The following is a 19,997-nucleotide window of genomic DNA, read 5'->3' as shown; positions in this document are numbered from 1 at the left end:
TCAGTTGACAGGGGATCAACAAAGAGCAAGCCTTTCTTCCCCTGTATAGTCTAAATAAATTTATATACTTATGTTCTGTGCTCTTAACATCCCTCATTTTCAGAGGCTTCTAACATCAGTACAGGTGTTGCTGTACAAACGAGCTGTATGCAGTAGCTACGTGGACTTCTAGAGCTGTACTGTTTGCTGGGTGAAAAACTGGCTGGATGGCCAGGCCCAAAGAGTGGTGGAGTTAAATCCAGCTGGTGACTACTCATATAAGTGGTGTTCTCCAGTGTTTGGTGCTGGGATGAGTTCTCTTTCATATCTTTATCATTGGACAAGGGGATTGAGGGCACCCTCAGCAAGGTTGCAATGACATGAAGTTAGGCTGGAGTGTTGATCTGATAGAGGGCAGGAAGGACAGACTGGATTAATGGGTTGAGGCCAATTGTATGAGATTCAACAAGGCAAAGTGTCAGATCTTGCATTTGGATCACAACTCCGTGTAACCCTACGGGCTAGGGGAGGAGTGGCTGGAAAGCTGCCCAGTGGAAAAGGACCTGAGGATACTGGTTGACAGCCAACTGGATAGAGCCAGGAGTCTGCTCAGATGGCCAAGGCGGCCAAACACCATCCTGGCTTGTATCACAAATAGTGTGGCCAGGAGGACTAGGGTAGTGATTGTCCCCCTGTACACAGCACTAGTGAGGCTGCACCGCGAGAGCAGCGTTCAGTTTTGTGCCCCTCACTACAAGAAGGACATCAAGGTGCTGAAGTATGTCCAAAGAAGGGTTGTTGAAAGGCCTAGAGCACAAGTCCTGTGAGGAGCAGCTGAGAGAACCAGGGTTGTTTAGTATGGAGAAAAGGAGGCTCAGGGGAGACTGTATTTGGCTCTACAGCTACCTGAAAGGGTGTGATAGCCAAGGGGGTGTTGGTTTCTTTTCTCAAGCAGCAGATGATAGGATAAGAGGAAATGGCTACGAGTTGCACCAAGGGAGGTTTAGATTGGCTATTAAGGAAAATTTCTTACTGATTTCAGTTTCAGGGATTGGGTTACTTTATGACATTTAAAAGTTTTGTTAAGGAAAGTATACTGAATCACCCCGTTCATCTTGTTGAACTGGGGTTGTGGTGGGATGAGGCAGGAAGTGTCCTACCAGAAGCAGACCAGCTTGGCCTTGTCTTTGATCTGTTTTATAGTCTCCAGCAACACCTGCTGGACAGAGCCGTTAACTACATTTTTGTCTTGAAAGCATTTGTGTGCCAGTATTACGCTTGACAAAGATTGTTACAAATCATTATCTTGTTGTGTAGCAGTGATGGAGCATTCTTGCCAGCAGTAGCTGAGGTAAGCTGTTGACCTATTTTTTCATTTCCTCAGTTCTTTAGGCTTGGAAAAGGTGTCCTCATGATTTCACTATATGTCACTTTGTATATAACAGTGCACACTTAATAAATCTGCATGCATGCTACCTATGAATAGGTTATAGCTGTAGCTGTGCTTGAGGACTCGGGTCTAAAGCATCTGACCCCATCAAGGGTCAGAAGCAAGGCTGTTCCCTGCCTGAACCTTACCTTACCTTTCAGTGAACCGTGGGCACTACCTGAGAGAGCTTTGAGCTCCCCCAGTTGGAGTTTGCTGCGTGGACACAGGCGCTCCAGAAGCTCAGTGAAGCAAGCAGGAAGCAGCAGTGACTGGGCAGGCAGCACACAGGAAATTAAGGTCTTGCTTCTGTTTAAACAGTTGGAATTGGATGAAGATGCTATCTTCCCAAAGTATAACGAAGTTGGGGTAGGGGGAAGGGAGGTGTCTTAAGGAGAGGATATTGCTGTGCCTAATTAAACAGGAAGCAGTTTATTACTCTTTAATATGTTGCTCAAAGAGCTGATGAGGTTGTACATGCTTAAAACTTATCTGAAATCCTGGATGGTTTGGGAAAATCTGAAAACTGTCTTCAAACTCAGTGATTTTTCTGACTCAATATGAAAGCAGAATAACTGGTCTAATTCTAATTAAAGATCTTCCATGTATTCCCAGGTTTACTGCCAGGTAAGAGGGCTAATGGATATAAAAACTCTTGCTGTGACTGAATTACCATCTATGCATAGGAAAAATTCTGCATATTCTGCCTGCATCCTGATGGAGAAGATCTTGTTCATGTATTGATTTACAGACAACTGAATGCACCACTAGTGAAAGTATTTTAGGCAAGGTGTTTTGCAGGATAGGGCTGGAAGAAGGCCAGGAGAAATATGTCCTATTCCCAATCTTTAGTGGTGTCACCAGCTACTGATCCTGGGTGAGCTTCCTGCCTTTGCAGCTGTTCCCTCTTGCTTCTTTTCATTTGCAGCTACCTAGGTGTGAAGATGTTTAGGGTACAGTCTCACTTTGTATTTGTTCCATGCCTCAGCAAGTGGGATTTTAATCTTTCAGCCTTCCAGGCACTGAGTCAGTGTTGATTGGCAGTCTTTTATACTAACCCTGCCTTAAAGTGCCTTTTTCTATTGACCATTTCCTTTTCCAGTTTCCATCCCAAAATGTGGTTACTGCAGTTAATTCAGGGATTTAAATTCCTCTTCCCTTCTGCAAAGAAGGGATCTGTGGTATTCTGCACTATGGGGAGTTCCCCTACTTGGTAAGAAATACCTTATCAGCTACAAATGACTACAAGCTACAAGTAGGACCAGGGAGGAACTGAAAGGTAACTTAATGCTCTGTGTTTTACCTCTTTGTTATGCTTCTTTAGTCGAGTTTGAACAGCAATGCATTTATTGCACATATACATATAAACAGAAAACTCTAAAGTAGGTGTACATTGCTGGAAATGCTTTAAAGATGGAAAATTAACTTTTTTTGGAAGGAGACACTGAGGTGCCATTCTGATTGAGAGTCTAATACTGCTTCCTATTTCACCTCAAATAATTAATTTCTACAGAGTTTCAGTGAGAATGTTTGCATTGTGCATATAAGGCCACAGATAAACTTTTTAAAGTATTTAAAAATAATTGAAAAAACAAATTCCTCAAATGGCTTGATGACTGGGCTATGGTATTATGTCAAATACACTTGCTGGTTTTTAGACTGTCCTCAATGCTTCCTTTAATTTTTTTATGGTGGGACTATTTTATTTGGGAACTGTAATGCATTGATTATGAACACTGGCATTTGCATTAGTTTTATTTTCTACTGAAACATAGCTGTGAAGTGGCAGATATTGGAAATATGGTTTACTACAAATTTGGCTTAATGGTCTTCAGTCTCTCTTTGCTTCAGTTTAGTTCTCCAGTGGAGAATGAACGTGATTGGTCTCGCCAAAGTTTAGGAAGATTTTCTCTGGGCTAACAGTGAGCAGAAAACTATGAGCTGCTGTTGTGTCTGAATTCTTTCCTTGATGACCGTTTAACTGACTCTTTGGGATAAAACAAAATTAGTAACAGTTCAAATGCGTAATCTTTCCTCTGGTTAGAACCTCACTGACAAATACTCATTATTTGGCTAACAAGGAATAATTAAGCTTCTGCAGGGAAGAGGAAAAGTGATTGACCTCTTAAGGCTGAGTCTCAGCAGTGTCTAAGTAAAGCTTCTTCCTGAGAGTGTGAGTCACTCTGAGACTGTGAGCCAGTTTTCCCTCCGTGGTATCCTCACCACCCTTCAGTCATGTTTTTAACCGTGGCACAGATTGAAAATAGCGTTGCTGAGATCTCAGACAGATTTCAAGAAAAGCAGAAGTATGTTAAGTTGCATCAGAACTTACTTTTGTTCCATGCAAGCAATTTAGAGCTCATGTATTGCCACCAAGGACTGCACCATTAAGTATGATAACTGTTGATTAACATTTTGTGGATTATATGTCTAGCTTGTCTTAAAAGGTTTAGAAAGTAAAGTCTGTGATACTCAAAGACTAGACCGGCATGCTAAAACAGAAGAGCTGCTTAAAATAGCTGCCCTTTGGGTGTGGATGCAGTTAGTCCTGTTACTTTGTTAAAGCTATTTTGGGTAAGTAGGAAAAAAACAAAGGTTTTCTTTAACAGCAAGGTTATGCCTGCATATGAGCTTCAGTTTAACTGGTTTTGCTCAGTTAGTTCAATCCTATAAAAACTATTTTACAAATGAGAATGTCTATAGTTTTATGCAAAACTTGTAAGTTTACTTTTGATTAACATACCAAAGGCTGGAGCAATAAACTACTAATTTTAATGAAACATTTAAGCATGGACCATTAACCTATTGACCTGAATGGAACCGCTTTTATTCTTAGTGGAAAACAAGTCCTGTTCTGGCAAAGGATTTCAGCATGTCATTTAACTGAGGAATAACAGAAGCCAACAAAAAGAATAAAGAGAAGCACACCGGTTCTTTTACAATAACTTTGTAGGACATTTTGCTTTGATTTTATTTTTCTCCTCTATTGTTTTTATAAACATGAGCTGCCAAAAATCAGTGATAACAGAAATCACAATCTCTGTTAAAAACAGAAATTAAGTCCCAGCCATTAAGAGATTCGAGTGTGAACTGTATTAATTGCTTTTTCTCAGTGATGTTTCACAAAACCTAACTCTATTTTAATGAACTTTAATAGGGGTATTTTGTATTTATTGGTGACCTTATGGTTGCTCAGCAACCAAATGAAACAGTTTGTAAGGTTATCTGCACATACAAAAGTGTCTCCTTTCTCCTTAAGTGGAATAGCTGTATTCAAATTGGAGAAATATTAATGTATTTCAAGGTGACAGAGGTTTCTGTTACTATTAACATCTATAATATTAGCAAATCAGCTTTATTAGGCAATTTAATCCAATTAGTCTTTGTTAATTGTATAGTTTGAACCATCCATTTGAGAAAAAAGCATAAATGATTGTGGATTCCAAAGTCTTGAATTAACAATGAAGAAAAAGGCTAAGAAAATGAGAGGGGAAAGGCTGCTAGAATATGTCTGGTAAGTAAGGCACTCTGTGTTTGACTGCAGCACTGTGCTACTGATAAACTATGACATCTCTGCATTACAAGAATATTTTCAGTGCTTGCTGTAAACTAGAGAAGATACAAAAGAAAAAAAATTACCAGAAATCTGTGGATTAGTCTAGTTCCCAATTTCCCGCATATAATAACTCATTTTGTGAATTATCACATATGAAAATTAGAAGTACAATTCAAGTAGAATTAAAAGTAGCATTAAAAATACCTACTGTGGACTTTGCTATGTGCTCGTCTGCAATGATCCTGACTGGAAGACCACTGTACATTGAGGATTAGCGAATCACATAAATTAGGCCTGTACCTAATTCAGCTTCTACCTGCACGGAGCTGCCTGTCCAGCCTGGCCTCCAGGCCCATAAGGGACTGCCTGTGTCTCACGTCCATGATGTGAATTTACCTGGCTGATTGTACCAGAGGAGCCAGCGGGCAGCTCACACTTGGTACCTGCATTTATACCCCTGAGTAGCTGTCCCTTTGTCTAAACATGCAGGGGTTCTCTTGTGAACATCCCTAATGCCTGGCAGTGGAAAAAATGTTTAGAGTTGTTTTCTTGTAACAAGCTCCTCTATTAGTTTGAATGACTGAAATGGTTGGAGTAACTTGTCACACAGATCCTGCCTGCGGAAATGTTAAACACTGGTCAGAGACCTGGTTGATGCTGCAAAGCTCGGGGTTCCCAGTAGCTGAAGGAATGCAAGTTTGTTTATACTGCCCATTATAGTGTTAGCTCTAATAAATGGTATTTTAAATGATACTTAAGAGTCTGTGTACCTTTCCTACTGGGATCATAATGAACCAACACCACCTGATTCAAAACAGTAATCTTTTGGTACCCACCACAACTCTTGCACTTGCAGAGTTCGATTTTTGTTCTCATGATGTAGCTGACTTTAAGTTGGATAAATGTGAAAAAAATTTTTTTTGTCCTGTTTGAATTTGGGATCTTAATGGCTCTGCTTAAAGTCGATGACAATGAACCCTTATCTTGATCAGCAGCTGTGTACTGTGAATGTTCTCATGTACATTACTCAAAGCAATATCCATTGCTGAATGATCTCTTCCCAGCCCTGGCCTAGGTGGAACCACGTTGTTGGAGCAGGGCACTACCCTGGAGGATCTGCTGGAAAGCACAAGGGGAGTGCAGACATCTCAAGTCCTCGCACAGCTCTAGTCTGAACCCGCAGCTTTTAAGTTGTTTTTAGCTCTTCCCCCTGTTATTTATAACTGAACTTCATTCAGCTGTGCGCAGCCTTCGTTGCATGCTGCTTTTTGAAATTCTTGGGGCTGAAAGTATAGGAGGAAAGTCACTTTTCTGCGTGTGACCGTATCCTGCTGGGGCTGGGACGGTGTCTCCGGGAGGAGCAGCCGGGGGCTGGTGCCTGGGGGAGCGAGCGCTGCTCGGGGGCTCCTCGCGGGGCCGCTGCCGCTCGCGGGGCTCTCCTCAGGCCTCACCTCGCGGGGCTCCCGCTCTCCTCAGTGCCTGAGGCCGCCCCGGGCTCTCGCCGCCGCTGCCCTCGGCCCTTGCCGCCTAGGCGGGACGCCACCGGCTCCCGGGGTGGTGCCTGCGGGGCCGGGCAGGGCCGGGCACCCGCCCCCGGGGCGGTTCAGGGCGGGCGCGGTGGGGCAGTGAGGCGAAGGCAGCGCGGCGGCGGGAGCGGGGCGGCGGCAGGCGGCGGGCCGGCCATGGTGGGCCTCAAGGAGGAGCTGCTGAAGTCCATCTGGCACGCCTTCACCGCGCTGGACCTCGACCGCAGCGGGAAGGTCTCCAAGTCCCAGTTAAAGGCAAGCGAGGTGGTCCGGCCCGACCGAGGGCAGCGGGGAGGGAGGGGTGTTGAGCCCAGGGGAGGCGGTGTGGGGCTGGGGCCCATGTGGGTGCGAGGGGCAGCCGCCATGGGCCCGAGAGGCCGGGACAAGAGCCTGTCCCCCCTGGCCGCCTCCGCGGTGGGCATGGAGGTGCTGGCCTGGGGTCTGACTGAGGTGGAGGGATGAGGGGACACGGACACCTGTTTCAGGGGAATTTTTAGAGGCCCTAAATGGCATTTGCTCCCTCGAGGCTGTTGTGCGGCACAGCATTGCCACTCGCTGTGGCTCCTGGACCCCTCTGTCCCGAGGGAGGCTTGTGCTGGCTCTTCTTGGTGCCCGAGGAGGCTTGTTTTCATGGTGCCCAGGCACTTTGTCCTCCTCAAGATGTCAGTGCACAAACCCTTATGCTTCTAGTCTGCTTTCAACTGCATGTCCTTGGTACCCTTTCTGCCCAAAATCTTTTGGGGGGAAGCCACAAGGTCGCATCTATAGGGCTTGGTTGCATCGGAGTGAAATTCAGAGCTTGCCAAGGGGAGAATGAGGTTCCACAGTGCTCTCTTATTTGGATATAAACAGGAGAATTAGTCAAGAGGCTCCAACTGTGCAATTCTTTCCTTAGCTTATATGCTGAAGTAATGTTTGTGCTCTTAGAAGGGCTCTCAGGCAGCTCACTGAATCTGATCCCGTCTTGGCCCTGCTTTATGGGACTGTCTTGGCCTGGGAATAATAGCAGGAATTTGGATAAATAAATAGCTTGAATAAGAATGCAACACCTGTTGACATTTGAGACCGTGGGTCCTTGTGCTGAGTGCTGGCTGGAGCGGTGTGGGTCACAACAATTATCTGAAGTTTGCAGCCTTTGTGGGATAAACTCCGTGCTGCAGGGGATGTTTCCAAGCACGGTCAGTAGCTGATGGACTTTGTTTTTAGCGTTGTGTTATAAATACCCACTACATGCGATGTGCTGCAAGAAGCTGTTCCTCTTCTGCTTTTCTTCACTCGGGGCTATCAGACTGTGAGATACAGCCTCACTCAGCCAGAAGTGACTGCAGGGCAGGAGTCAGGCAAGAGGCCAGGTATGACTGCGAGCTCAAGCTGAAGAGAGCTCAAGAGCTCCAGCTCTTTTCCAGGTGGTGTAATGGAAGTATTTGTGTTGCGGTGCTGCAGGACTAATTGAAGTAGGTTTCAGAGAGGTGTTTTTTACAGTCCTGCTACCGTGGTACCTTGTGTGCTTTGCCCCAATTTGTGTACTCAGTCACCTGGAAGGTGTGTCCGCAGCACACGTCAATGTGTCAGTCAGTGAAAAAGTTGTTGTGGTTGCACAGGTGCTGGGGTGAACCGAATGGCTAAAGAAGCATCCAGAATGCTGGTGGGTTTGTACAGCTTGCTCTGATGGAGGTCTCATCACTTCTTTCCTGAGATCATTGGCTGACCTGGGTGGATTAAAGCAGCAGTTGTATTTCCAAACTGAGGCACAGTTGCCTGTCTTGTCATGCTGTGTCTTACTGGAGCCCCATGGCTACACGTTTTTTGTTTAAAAAAGGTAAAAACAAAAAAACAAAAAGGAAAGAGAAAATTCAACTTGTCTACCCCTTACCTAACAAACATCTTACTAGACAGTTTTAGTGTTTCATTCTGTCTACCTGTGAGAAAGAAGGAATGAAGAAAAAATGGGCCTTTGTGGGTCTGTGCGGTCTCTGGGGCTGTGATATAAATGCTCCTGAGGGAAGTGTCAGGCAGGAGATCTGGGAATGCAGAAACAAGCCTGAAATGAGGCTGCTGCCTTCTCCCATGGCCACCAAGAGTTAATTTTCAGGAAACTTTCCGGAAGGGGTAGAGAAGGTTCTTCTGGAGGCTTTTTTCTTCTGGCAAATTATGGATGTGCTGTCAAACTGATAGGCCTACTGGGGACAAAAAGTGTACATTATGGCAGTAGACCCACATATATGCAGTGGAAGGGATAGGCAGGAGTGCAGAACAGAAGTTCTTGTCTGCTTGATTTAGGGCTGTGTTATACTAAGAAGGTACTTCACAATAAAATATTTCTTATCCATGTTACCATGAGGAAGATATAACACCCCTATAAAGTGGAGAGATGAGGCTTGGAGATAAACAGATTAGTAGAGATCTGTGGCATTAGAAAAATATGTTTAATAATTTAGTCAAACTCCTGTATTATAAAAATAAATACTTTTCATTAAGTACTACGAGAAAAGCTAATAATGTATATTATGTAAATGAGGACCTGTGGAGGGTTTGCATCACCCATACTTGTTCATATAACTAGAGCAAAGGGATGGAGGTGAGTTGGTTTGATTTGTTTCATATTCTGGAAAAACAGCAAACTCTTGGAGGAAAAATAGGACTTGCTTGTAACAGGAACAATTTAATTATATGACTTTTACCCGTTTGTATCTTTTGTGTATGTTGTGAACTGCTGAGGGAAGGGACAGTCAAATTAGTCCTCTATGTAATTTCTAATATTATCTATTATCTTCCAATATGCACTGATTTTTTTTCTGATCAGTAAGCTTCAGAAGTTCTACTATTAGGCTGGCTACAGAAACATTTGTGTACTCTGTTCTTCATTTACACCTTTAAAAATGAACACAATCATTATTTTGTCTGTTTCAGCACGTTCAAACAAGGCTGTCACGTGATGTAACAAGGCTAATGTGTAATTTCTGTGTATGCAGCTACAGCTGCTGTTGTGTTTCAAGCACAAACTACATGTAAATACTTGCTTTCCTATAGTTAAATCCAAGTTAATATTTCTTGCAATCTGCAATTATAAAATTGATTTACTTTAAAAATTTCTGTAATGTGCCAACATTCAATCTGCTGAAACGCTGTAGTGTTAAATGTTACACTTAGCATCCTACAATACTCCTTTTTGTCTATGTTTATGATTGGATCTTGGAAAGAATACATACCAATTAATTTTTACACTCTGGAAGGTCTTCCTTACATTGCTTTGTGACTTGTCTCCGCTTAGATAATGGTGTTACTTGGCTCTTCTTGTTTTGTGTGCTGTCATTGAGGTGGATTTTCAAATCTTGGATTCTTGTCACAGTAATGGCAGAATGTGGATGGTGAGCACCTTGTGAAAATACAGTCTCATTTGAGCCCTTTATGTGTGGGTGACCAAAGTTACTAGTCATGCTTGGAAAATTTAAACTGATCTTTAGTTGTATCTGAGATAATCTAGCTCTTCTCTTTGCTTTGCCTTTTTACTGAATGGGAAGTCCGTGACTGGTGGGAAGAGGAAGAATGTTGTAATCAGGGGCAAAAGGGATGGCCTAAACAGAGAGGAAGACCTCAAACAATGTAGCAAGGCACTGGAAAGGTTGAGAGCCTGTGAGGGGTGGGCAGGACCCCAGGCGGACAATTGACTTTGTGCAGCATGAAGGATGGTAGGAAATTAGTCACCATGAGTCACTATGAGAGAGTCGTACTGTGACGTTTTTAGCAGGGCTCAGCAGCATTTTGTATTAGGGGAACCACGAGGAACCATGTCTGAGGGATGCCTCTCTTCCAGAAGAACTGACAAGCCCAGGCAGCTTGTAGACCACAGGACAGGGCACTAGGAAATGACAGGGCCGTGATACTACAGCTGAGAGGAGCAGCTGCCAGGGGATCAGTACTGTTTAACTTTTGTCCTTGAGGTTTTGTCAGCTGCTTTCAAGACACAGTAGGTGGATGATGTTTACTGGGAGATCTTTCTAGGGCCAGCAGCCACAAGGCAGAAAGGCAGTTTCCTGGGCGATTGGATGGATGCAGGCTAGCACCAGCATGTGCCTGAGGGCCAAAGGGCTGTGCTGATAATGAAGGCAAGAGTAAGGGTGAGGTTGTCAAAAATGATGGGAGTTGGTGGGTGCACAAGAGAGAAGAGATACAAAACAAGGAACCGAGAGGTGGTGTGAGAGAAGGGCACTGGCATCAAGAGCCTGAGCTGATGGAGGCTGGGCTTGGATGCACTCATCCAACTGGGAAAGAGGTTGCTGCACTGACCCCAGTATTAAATAATGGGAGTCTGAATGGAACATTTGCTACCTGAGTGGATAAGAAAGCTGAACCTTTGAGATGCTGTGGTGCTTAACATGGACCCTGGTTGAAAAGACCTTGTGCCTGTTACAAAGGGAATATACAGTGCTGGCTTCCATGTTGATCAAAAAAAGAAAAGGGAAAGTACTTGTGAGTAGCCTTATTTTGGCTGGCAGGCTGCTGACATGGATGTCAGGAAGAGATGAGCCAAGAATGTCTTGGAATGGATTCACACGAAGCCACTGAATGGAGCTGTCGGCATCTGCGATGCCAACGTTTTAACATCTTAAAAAGAGATGGGGGAGGGAGAAGACCCTCCTGAAAGATGGAAAAGAAAAAGGAGAAAGTACTGAAGAAACTGACAATAGCCACTGTAGGATTAGTGCCTGCCCTATTAATGCTCCTACTATCATCTGGGCCAAATTTTTGTTGCTGAGAAGCAGGTAGTCTAGCAGATCTTCCTTTTCCCTTTAGAAATGCAGGTCATTTTTATGGATAAGGTTAAACGGAACTACTCAGATGATAACAATTCAACACGTGCTTGAAGTTTTGGAAGATGGACATTTTGGAAAACTGGAGCTCAGAGGGAGCAGCTCTGGCAGAGCAGAGCTGGGCTGGAGATTTGCGCTCCAGGTAAACCAGCATGAGACTTGCCATAAATATAGTAAATCCAGAGACTTTAGCAGCCATTAGTATTCAGCTTGCTTGATTCATCCAGTTATTTATATTTAGAGCAGAACACCTTCAGTACTCCTAGGCACCACTAGGCATTTCTCTTACTAAACTGTTCATTGAAAATGGAAGAATTGTGTGCAAAGTGCTATGGTTTTGTGAACCCCTTGCAGACTAATTGTACTGTCTCATAGACTAGTTTGGGAACCACCACTGTACTCATTTGCCACAGCACATAGATGAGTCTCCTGTCTGGATAGGAGTTGGCTCTGCTCAAGGTAGATCATTAAACATGGCATCCATAGCATAGTTAAATGCTGAAAGAGAAAGCTGCTTAGCAACCCTGTGTGCACAGGGAAAATAATCCTGACTGGTCCAAAACTTCTTCATGGTTGACAGAGCTTCTGCAAGGCAAGGTGATTTTTAGTCCCCCAATTAACCTAATCATCAGCTAGATTTTAATTATTTTTTTTTTAATTGACCATTAAAAAAATAGAGTATATCATGGTCCAGATAATATGATCTTAGAGAACAAAACATAATGAGACCTCAGTGCAGAATTTTTCAGGCTTACCCTGCAACTGAAGACTTCAGCTGGCACTTGGCTGTGTTAGCGAATGGCAGGCTTTGGCAGGCACAGAGGAATTTCCTGAGTTATGAAAAGAGTGCACAGGGCACCCAAGAGATGGTAGATAAGGCAGATCTTAGAAAAGTATTGAAAGTGGAATTCTTTCCTGATAAATTTGTTGCTTGATATGGAAACCACCTAGATTTCTGGCAGCCCAAGCACAGCAAGGAGGCTTAAAAAGGGAGGAGAGAAAAATATAGGAAGGACATGATAAGAAAATGTTTTATTGAGACTTTTAAGTTAATTTGATAATGAACTTAAATCAGTTATGCTTTTAGAATATTTTTTTTAGCTGAGTATTTTTTATTTATTTATAGTATTAGCAGCTGCAGTCTGGTTGGAAAACTGAGATCATCTTTATCTCTCAGAAATTCAAGAATCCCTCAGTCTTCCGTAAATAACAACAGAAGCCTTAAACAGAAGGGGAAACACGCATGAATGTATGGTTTTTCCCCCCTGCATGTAAATCACATGGACTTAAATAGCTGATTTGATGTGGTGGTTAAAAATAAGGATAGATTGAAGGGAAATATACTGCTGATAGAGGATAGTGTGACATGTGGTAACTTCCCAACACTATTTTGCTACTTGGGGAAATACAGTTTTTGTTGTAATATGGCTGATGCTGTTTTTCTGTTTTTAAACTTTTGTACTTAGTTAGCTCCTGTGGCTTAATGTTAGCATGTGAGAGTGAAAATGTATATTTCTTGTGCAAATGTGTTCTTTTCTAAAAGAAAGTGTAACTTTGGAGGTATCTAGAGAGGAATTCTCTGAGCTGAACTTGCATCTTGGGCTATCTGTGTAGGATTTTATGTGAACTAGTGCTTGGATTCTGCATGCCCCCTTATCATAAAAAGACAAGTAAGTGTACGTTATTTTGGGGAGGAGGAGGCAAGAAGCCTAGACATCTTAAGTATATGGCATAAGTTTGATTTTTTAGGTTTCGCTTCTTGTTTTGCAGCTACCTTATTTCAACTTCTTTATATTTACTCACTTAAATAGACCCACTTATAAATTTTCTGCACCTTTTTTTTTTCACTGTGTTCTCTTTGCATCATTTGGGTCTGGTTTTTTATTATTTGAATTTTATGCTGCACAGTAGAAAAGTAAAGCATATGCCAAAATTCAGTTGCAGTCTGTCCTGTCTTGCTGTTGATTAAAAAAAAAAAAAAAACCCAAAAAAGCAAGCAGAATCCCTTTTTAAAAGATGCAGTGTGTTTTACTTCTGCCTGATTTTGGCTTACCCCTAATTTTTGCCTATGGTTCTTACTTTTGTTTTCAATGCAGACCTTCCCTGTACGTGTGAAGTTAAATCCTTAACCCAGTTGTTGTAGCTGGTACATGGTCTTCAGAGGCTTCACTCTGCATCATGCCAAGGGTAGAGAGCTCCTGAGTGTTTAAGACCCAGTGGGGGCAGCAGGTTGAAGGACTGACCTGATTTGAGACAGTGTAAAGAATGAAAGAGATGGGTGCTTTGCTTTTCTTAGGAAAGTGCTGGTGGCACAGGAGTCACTGCCACCCAGGCTCAGCCTTCACATCGTTGGTACTGAGGCATTAGTTTGTGTGTGTGCCAGGCTTGGTCCGAGTTGAAATTGAATTTGCTACCAGTTAATTTTCAGCAATTTAGAACTTCCTTAAAACTAATCAAGCATGTAGCCTCTTCTTGAAGGTCATTGCTCAAGAACAGACATAAGTGCTGGTGGTTGTTAAAGCTCTTGACATAATTTATGCAAATACGGTTTTAAAATAAAAATTTGAGAAGCATGCCTAAGCCCTTCCCCTTTCTATAAAGTTACTTTTCCTTGGCTAACTGAAACATGGAATAAATGTTGAGAAGCAACACAAAATTGAGCAGACGAGAGAAATCTGTTGTTAATGCTTTAATTAGAGTCATCATTTCTTTGTAAAGTAAAGGTACATATTGAGTTGTTTTCTTCATTACTTGTTTTCACTAGATGGTAAATATAATTTCAAAGGCTAGACATTTGTGGTTGTTTTCCATAGCTATGGAATTTTACTCTGTAAATATTACTTTGGTGTTTCTGCATGCCTGTCCTGGTTTTCAAATGTGTACAAAGGGTAGCTTCTGTAACTGTGTTTGCACTTCTGTAGGAGTGCACGGATCTGTGATTGCACTGCATCTGTAAACATGCAACTGTCTGAAGCTAATGAGTTCTTGGAGGCAAATTTTTTTAGTTAAGCTTTATTTTTTGACAGAAATCTGCAGGGCAGAACTCATGGTGATGTGAAAGTCTCAGCACATGGTTTTGCAAATCACAGGTGTGCTATGGAAAGAACACAGCATGGTTAAAGCCAACAGAGGTGTCACCAGTTTCTCATCTGTCCTTAGGTGCTTTCTCACAACCTGTGCACAGTGTTAAATGTTCCCCATGATCCGGTGGCCTTGGAAGAGCACTTCAGGGATGATGATGAAGGGCCAGTTTCCAATCAGGGATACATGCCTTATCTAAACAAATTCATCTTGGAAAAGGTAAGTTTTGAATTCTTGTGTGCTGTTTTTCCCTTTAACAGGTTTTGTGTTATAACATCTTTACAGTAGATTTCCACTTGCAGGAAACATGCTGGTGTGAAGACACTCCAGCTGTGAGTGTGCCTGTGTGGGGTCGTGCTGGGGAGGGTACTCTGGAGAGCCTGTGCCTTAAAGTGGGAGGATGTGCTATTCTCTACTTTTTTCTCTTCTTGGTTTCTGTTTCCTGTGATACCTGCTCATTGTCTGACCTGTGTTCATGCAGAAGCCTATTCATATTAATAAAGCACCTCAGCTTGAATTTATGTGAAAGTGCTTTGAAGCTATAAATTGTCCCACTTTATCCTACAGCTGTAGCAGAGTATTGGCATAAACTCTTTTGCAAACAGGGAGAGTAAAAATTTGAAAATGGAAGACCTGGCTACATAAGCAAGTTGGTGTGAATTTCTGATGTTTAGCTTCTCTGGGGTACCTTCTTACACACCATGGTAAAGACAAAGAGCAAGTTACCTTCCTTTCTCATGAAAGGAAAGGGAATGACTGCATGTAGTTTCTTGTATTGTTTTATTCTTACACTGGTGTGGCTTCTGATAATTGCCTGATATACCCATGCCACTAATATATCTTAACAGATGAAAACGTTGAGGAAAAGATTAAAGTATCTGCAGTTTCATGTTATTTAATCTGGGCTAAATGCCTGTAAACCATTTAGATATGTACTATTGAAAATTGGTGAAATACTTTAGATCTTTTGGGACTGGAAAAATCTTGATTGTGACATCTCATCTTTGAGAGATGGCTTTATATCAGTGCCAAAAGAAAACATGCAGTAGGATGAAGTCACTGGTTCACAGTATGTCTCCTTTGTTTAAAATAAAAAAGCAAAAAGAGCAAACAAGAAACCTCTTATTTTTTCATTCTTCCAGGGCATAATTTATTATTTTAGATGGAGTGGTTATAAAACAAACACTATTAATTTATGCTAGTTAGCAAAGCTACTGAAGAAGGTTTGATGCTTTATGCTCCTAAAATAGAGGAAGTTGTCTCAGTTTCCAATTGTGCATCTTCTGGTGAATGAATTGATTTGAGCAAAAGCAACCTGCTCAAATGGGATTTTTTTGATCTCAGGATATTTAATCTTAAATCATTAGTAGAATATTTAAAGAATTACTCCTTAGATTTTGTAAAAACACATACATAACTGGCTTACAGTTTTATTGAGAGGACTTTGTAACCTTTTGGGATAACTTCTGCTGCACTCTTAGATGCATTTGTAGCTTTTTATAATTTTTAGTGTTGGCTTATCCTGTTTACATCTCTCTCAGGAATAGCAATACCACTAGGACACTCCCAACATGCAACTGCTCATCATTTGGGTGAGTGAAGCTGATTTAGAAAAGAAGTCAAGCTTCTCTAGGCAGGGTAGAGAAGACAGACTGGGAAAAGCACAGCCAAAAATGGCCAAAGTATGAGGCGCTGGCCAATTGAAGGAAGAAACTAACCTGGCTTCTAGCCCTTCTTCCACAGGGTGTTTGTTTGATTAACTGGTGTTTCATTTAAGACATTTCTTGTGCAAACAACCAGGATGCTGAGCTCTTGGCTGTAGCAGCTATAGCTCCTAAAGCTTCTCCCTTCCTCAAAGGACAGCTGTAACCTGTAGCCAGACTCTTGCATCATCGCTGCCATCAGCAGCCTGTTCTGCAAGCATGTGAAGTCTATGCCTTTCTTTCATAGTCTGACTTTTAGTCCTAGAAACTCTTCTGTAAAGTGTTTCTTGGCATAGGGCTGGTTTCCTGTTTACTTCAGTCTTTTTTTTTCTTTTTTCTTTTTTTCCTCCACCCACATCAGTTCATATGCTTCCTTCATCTCTCTTTGCCTTAGCCACTGTGGTTCACACTGCACTATATTTGACCAGCTATCAGCTGGTTAGGAAATCATACAGTTTGCAGTGGTGAATCATCTAAGATGCATGGTTTGGCTTATCTTAAGAAAATGTTACTGATTGTTACTGTAACCTGCTTCTTAGATGTGCTTTCTGAAGTCTGAAGGGGCTTCCCTCGCAATGCAGAACATGCCTTTATCATTTATTTCTATATTGGCAAATAAATAGCATTTCCAAGCTGTAGGGAGATAAATAGATTTCATTTCTAACATAAATGAGGGTCCAAGAAGAAAATAGAGGAAATGAAAGCTCTCATATGTAAATAATTCACAGATGGGTATGTACAGTTGCTAGGTATAATAAAGCATAGCAAAACCAAGGATTTTTTTACAATAAGGTGAAGATTTGCAAGTCAGAGAAGAAGGAAAGGTTTTAAGTGGATTAGTGCCTGAGAAAAAGATTGTTACATACTTACATATCCTACAAGAGTTACATTTGAGTAACATGAATTAACATTATTTCCCAGATATTGTTCCAGGATCACTTGTAGCATATCCACACCTAGTTTTGGCTATAAGGATTTCCAAATTGATGCATAAAATCTCAGTAACTCTGGGCAGTAGAAGGGCAACTGGAACTAACACAATTCTGAAGACGGTCTGGAAGCTGAAGCTGATGTACTGGAGGAAATGCAGAATGCAGCAGAGCCTCCTTCACATGAAGTCAGGTTGTTATTAACTTGACCAGAAATTGGAGGATGGATGTAGATTTTGCTGGAAGAAATTCCTTAGTTGACCCATGCAGGAAGTCAGACTGGGCTGCTACAGTGCTTTTTTTTTGGGCCTTGATATTCTTGCCAACTTTTCTCGGTGTTTTATATGACTCAGCTTGTTAAACTTTGTCTGTTAGTCTGTGTTGTGCATATTAATTTATTTTTTGTTGTTCAAATTTTTCATTTTAGGTTCAAGGAAACTTTGATAAAGTTGAATTCAACAGGATGTGCTGGACTCTCTGTGCTAAAAAGAACCTCTCTAAAAGTCCTTTGTTGATTAGTGATGAAGATGCATTTAAAGTGTGGGTTATTTTTAACTTCTTATCTGAGGACAAATACCCTTTAATCATTGTACCCGAGGAGGTAAGAAACAAAAAATGAAGCTGTTTAACACCACTTTATGTAATGTCCCAGTTGAACTATGTTAATGTTTGCTAAAGATTTAAGAAAAAAGAATTGTTTAATGTAAAACTTTTTTCTCCTCTTTTAATAACGTAAGGCCTCTGATGCCTTTCTTTGTTTTCCAGGGTCCATATGTAGGGATTCCCATAGGATAATATAGATGTTGATGGCAACGTGTGTCTGTCATTTAAACAGCCTAGATTAATTGGGACATGCAGCCTGCCCTCCAGTAAATAGCTTATTTTGCTTCTTGAGAGAACTGACTGGTGCTGGGGAGACTTGCTCCAGTACCAGCACTCGGGGCTCTTGAGGTTCTTGCTTTGCTCATGAGTAGTGCACATATGTGATCTTTAATCATTGTGCTTGCTTATGTGTGATTAAAATTTTGCACTGTTAGTACATCAGTGTGGTTCTGAAAAATAATCCTTTACTCTGTGTTACTGGGACTTGCAAGGTGAGTCCATTGTCTCATGTCACTCTCTGGATGAAAAGGAGAAGTATGAACTTTTCTGATGGTGCCTGTTTCTGATCAAAACCAGCCACTACCTGAACACTGTTGCTTGAAATGGTTGGAGAAAGAGTAACAGAGAGATCTCTCTATACTTTAGGTTAATGAACAAGTATGGGCAACACACAAATAGGTATTTTAACCCAAGAGTAAGATTTTCATATCTTGACAATTCTCCCCTTGGGGAGGGGCGAGGGAAGAATGTGGAAGATTAGGACTATAAGTATAAAAAATCTCTTGCAAAACTGTATAACAGAATCCCAGAGGTTTGCAGTTCAGCACTGAAATATTGATAAATAAATGTTTGCAAACTGTGCTGAGCAGCCAGGGATCAGAACAGCCTGATTTACATGCCACTACAGCTTAACTGTGAGACTTCAGGCTGCTGCACCAAGCCATCAAATTTAACTTCTTGGCTTTTTCTTATCATGCACTTTTTAGCAGGAGACTTTGACTTTTTACAATGTTTCTATTGTGATGACAGGGCCCGGCCTGGCATGATATATTCCCATAAGAAATAAGACAGTTTTCTTTCTTGCTTTCCTGTTTTTTTTCCTGTCACTTCTGGTAGATGGGCATCTTGGCTGTAAAAGCTAAGGCAGCATCTTTTTTAATGGTGCCAGATTTGGCTTGGGTAGAAGGTCAGAGATATTAAAAAATGTGCAAACTGGGACTCAAATCCACAACTCTGGTTTGTCATTGTGTTCCCACTGCTCAGCCTGGCTTACCTGAGGGCAGTTATTTCACATCTCCTTATTTGTTGGCATAGCTAAAAGCTTCAGACCTGCTCCTGAAGCCTCGGTGTTGCTCACTTGCTCCTCCTTCATGAAGCAAACCCCCAGATTCCTGTTGCCTTTTGTAGCTGATGCCAGGTAATGACAATGTGTCTGATTGTTGGGGGGCTTCGAGCCTAAAAGAGGATTTCCAGATTGCTTGGCTGCTGTTTGCTTTCCTTCTCATCCTTAATGTCCAGGGTTAACTTGTGTTGCTCTTCTACCTGGAGTATTTTTAAAAGGAGTAGACCTACATCTGCATCTCCTTGATTACAGCAAGATTTAAATTGTGCAATGCTGTTTAAAGAAAGCTTATGGAGCCTGACAAAGAAAGGGTGCTCTGTTCTTATCGTATACAATGCCTGTATTCAGCCTAACCTCTTGCCTTAGACCACACAGGTAATGTAATCAGCTGAAGGAATGCTGTCTGTATGCAGTGGTCCTCCTGAGGATCTCTGTGCTTCTGGAAAATTCCACATTTACTCATTTCTATTTTTACACAAAATTCAGAAAGTAAAGAGGCAAAGTCTCAGTTTTGGTCAATTTTGCTTTTTCTTTGCATGACCATTCATATCTGCCTTTTAAGTTCTTGTGTCTGCTTTTTTTAATATTAAATCTAAACTCCAGATTGGCAAAACATTTTTTGTACAAACTTGTAGTTCTTGCCTTAGTGCTGAGAATTTCTGCCTGAAAATAAATCTTCTCATTTGGTATTCAAAATGATACTGGTACCTATTAAAGATATATTACTTTTAATTTACTGTTTATGCCTCTTGAGTTCATAGTAAAACTTGGTTATATATTTAGACTGCACTTTGCACTTTTTAGACTGCACATAAAGACTACTTCATGTTGGTTCCTGTTACTGATTACAAAATCGCTTGCATTTCATTTATAAAGTGGGGGGATTTTTTCAAAGTGAAGAACACAGGAGAAGTTGATGGAAGTATTGCTGTTTTGTGAGGTGTTTGTAAATGTAAACCTGTTATGGGTGACTACAGCAAGCTTTCCTCTCCCCCTGTTTGTTGCTGTTATTGTTTGCTGAGAATATTGCAACACACAACT

At 41.6% G+C, this 19,997-nt stretch overlaps 1 protein-coding gene across 5 annotated transcripts in view; it reads left to right on the top strand.

Annotated features, from left to right (window-relative positions):
- Positions 1 to 6,533: 6,533 nt before the first annotated feature.
- Positions 6,534 to 19,997, top strand: part of SWAP70 (switching B cell complex subunit SWAP70) — a 36,645-nt gene continuing 23,181 nt past the window's right edge. For 4 of the 5 annotated variants that reach the window (XM_071762630.1, XM_071762631.1, XM_071762632.1 and 1 more), the window contains exons 1-3: positions 6,534 to 6,742; positions 14,458 to 14,598; positions 17,439 to 17,612. In XM_071762630.1, the coding sequence (XP_071618731.1) occupies positions 6,644 to 6,742; positions 14,458 to 14,598; positions 17,439 to 17,612 (414 nt within the window). In that variant the 5' untranslated portion in view covers positions 6,534 to 6,643. Of the gene's footprint in view, positions 6,743 to 8,127; positions 8,307 to 14,457; positions 14,599 to 17,438; positions 17,613 to 19,997 lie in introns of those variants that run through there. The other variant, XM_071762635.1, reaches the window with a different exon arrangement.

Source organism: Heliangelus exortis, chromosome 18, assembly GCF_036169615.1.
Source record: "Heliangelus exortis chromosome 18, bHelExo1.hap1, whole genome shotgun sequence".
In the NCBI taxonomy this organism is placed as follows: Eukaryota; Metazoa; Chordata; class Aves; order Apodiformes; family Trochilidae; genus Heliangelus; species Heliangelus exortis.
The sequence above is the reverse complement of the archived record's forward strand: the minus strand, read 5'-3'. Positions and strand labels throughout refer to the sequence as shown.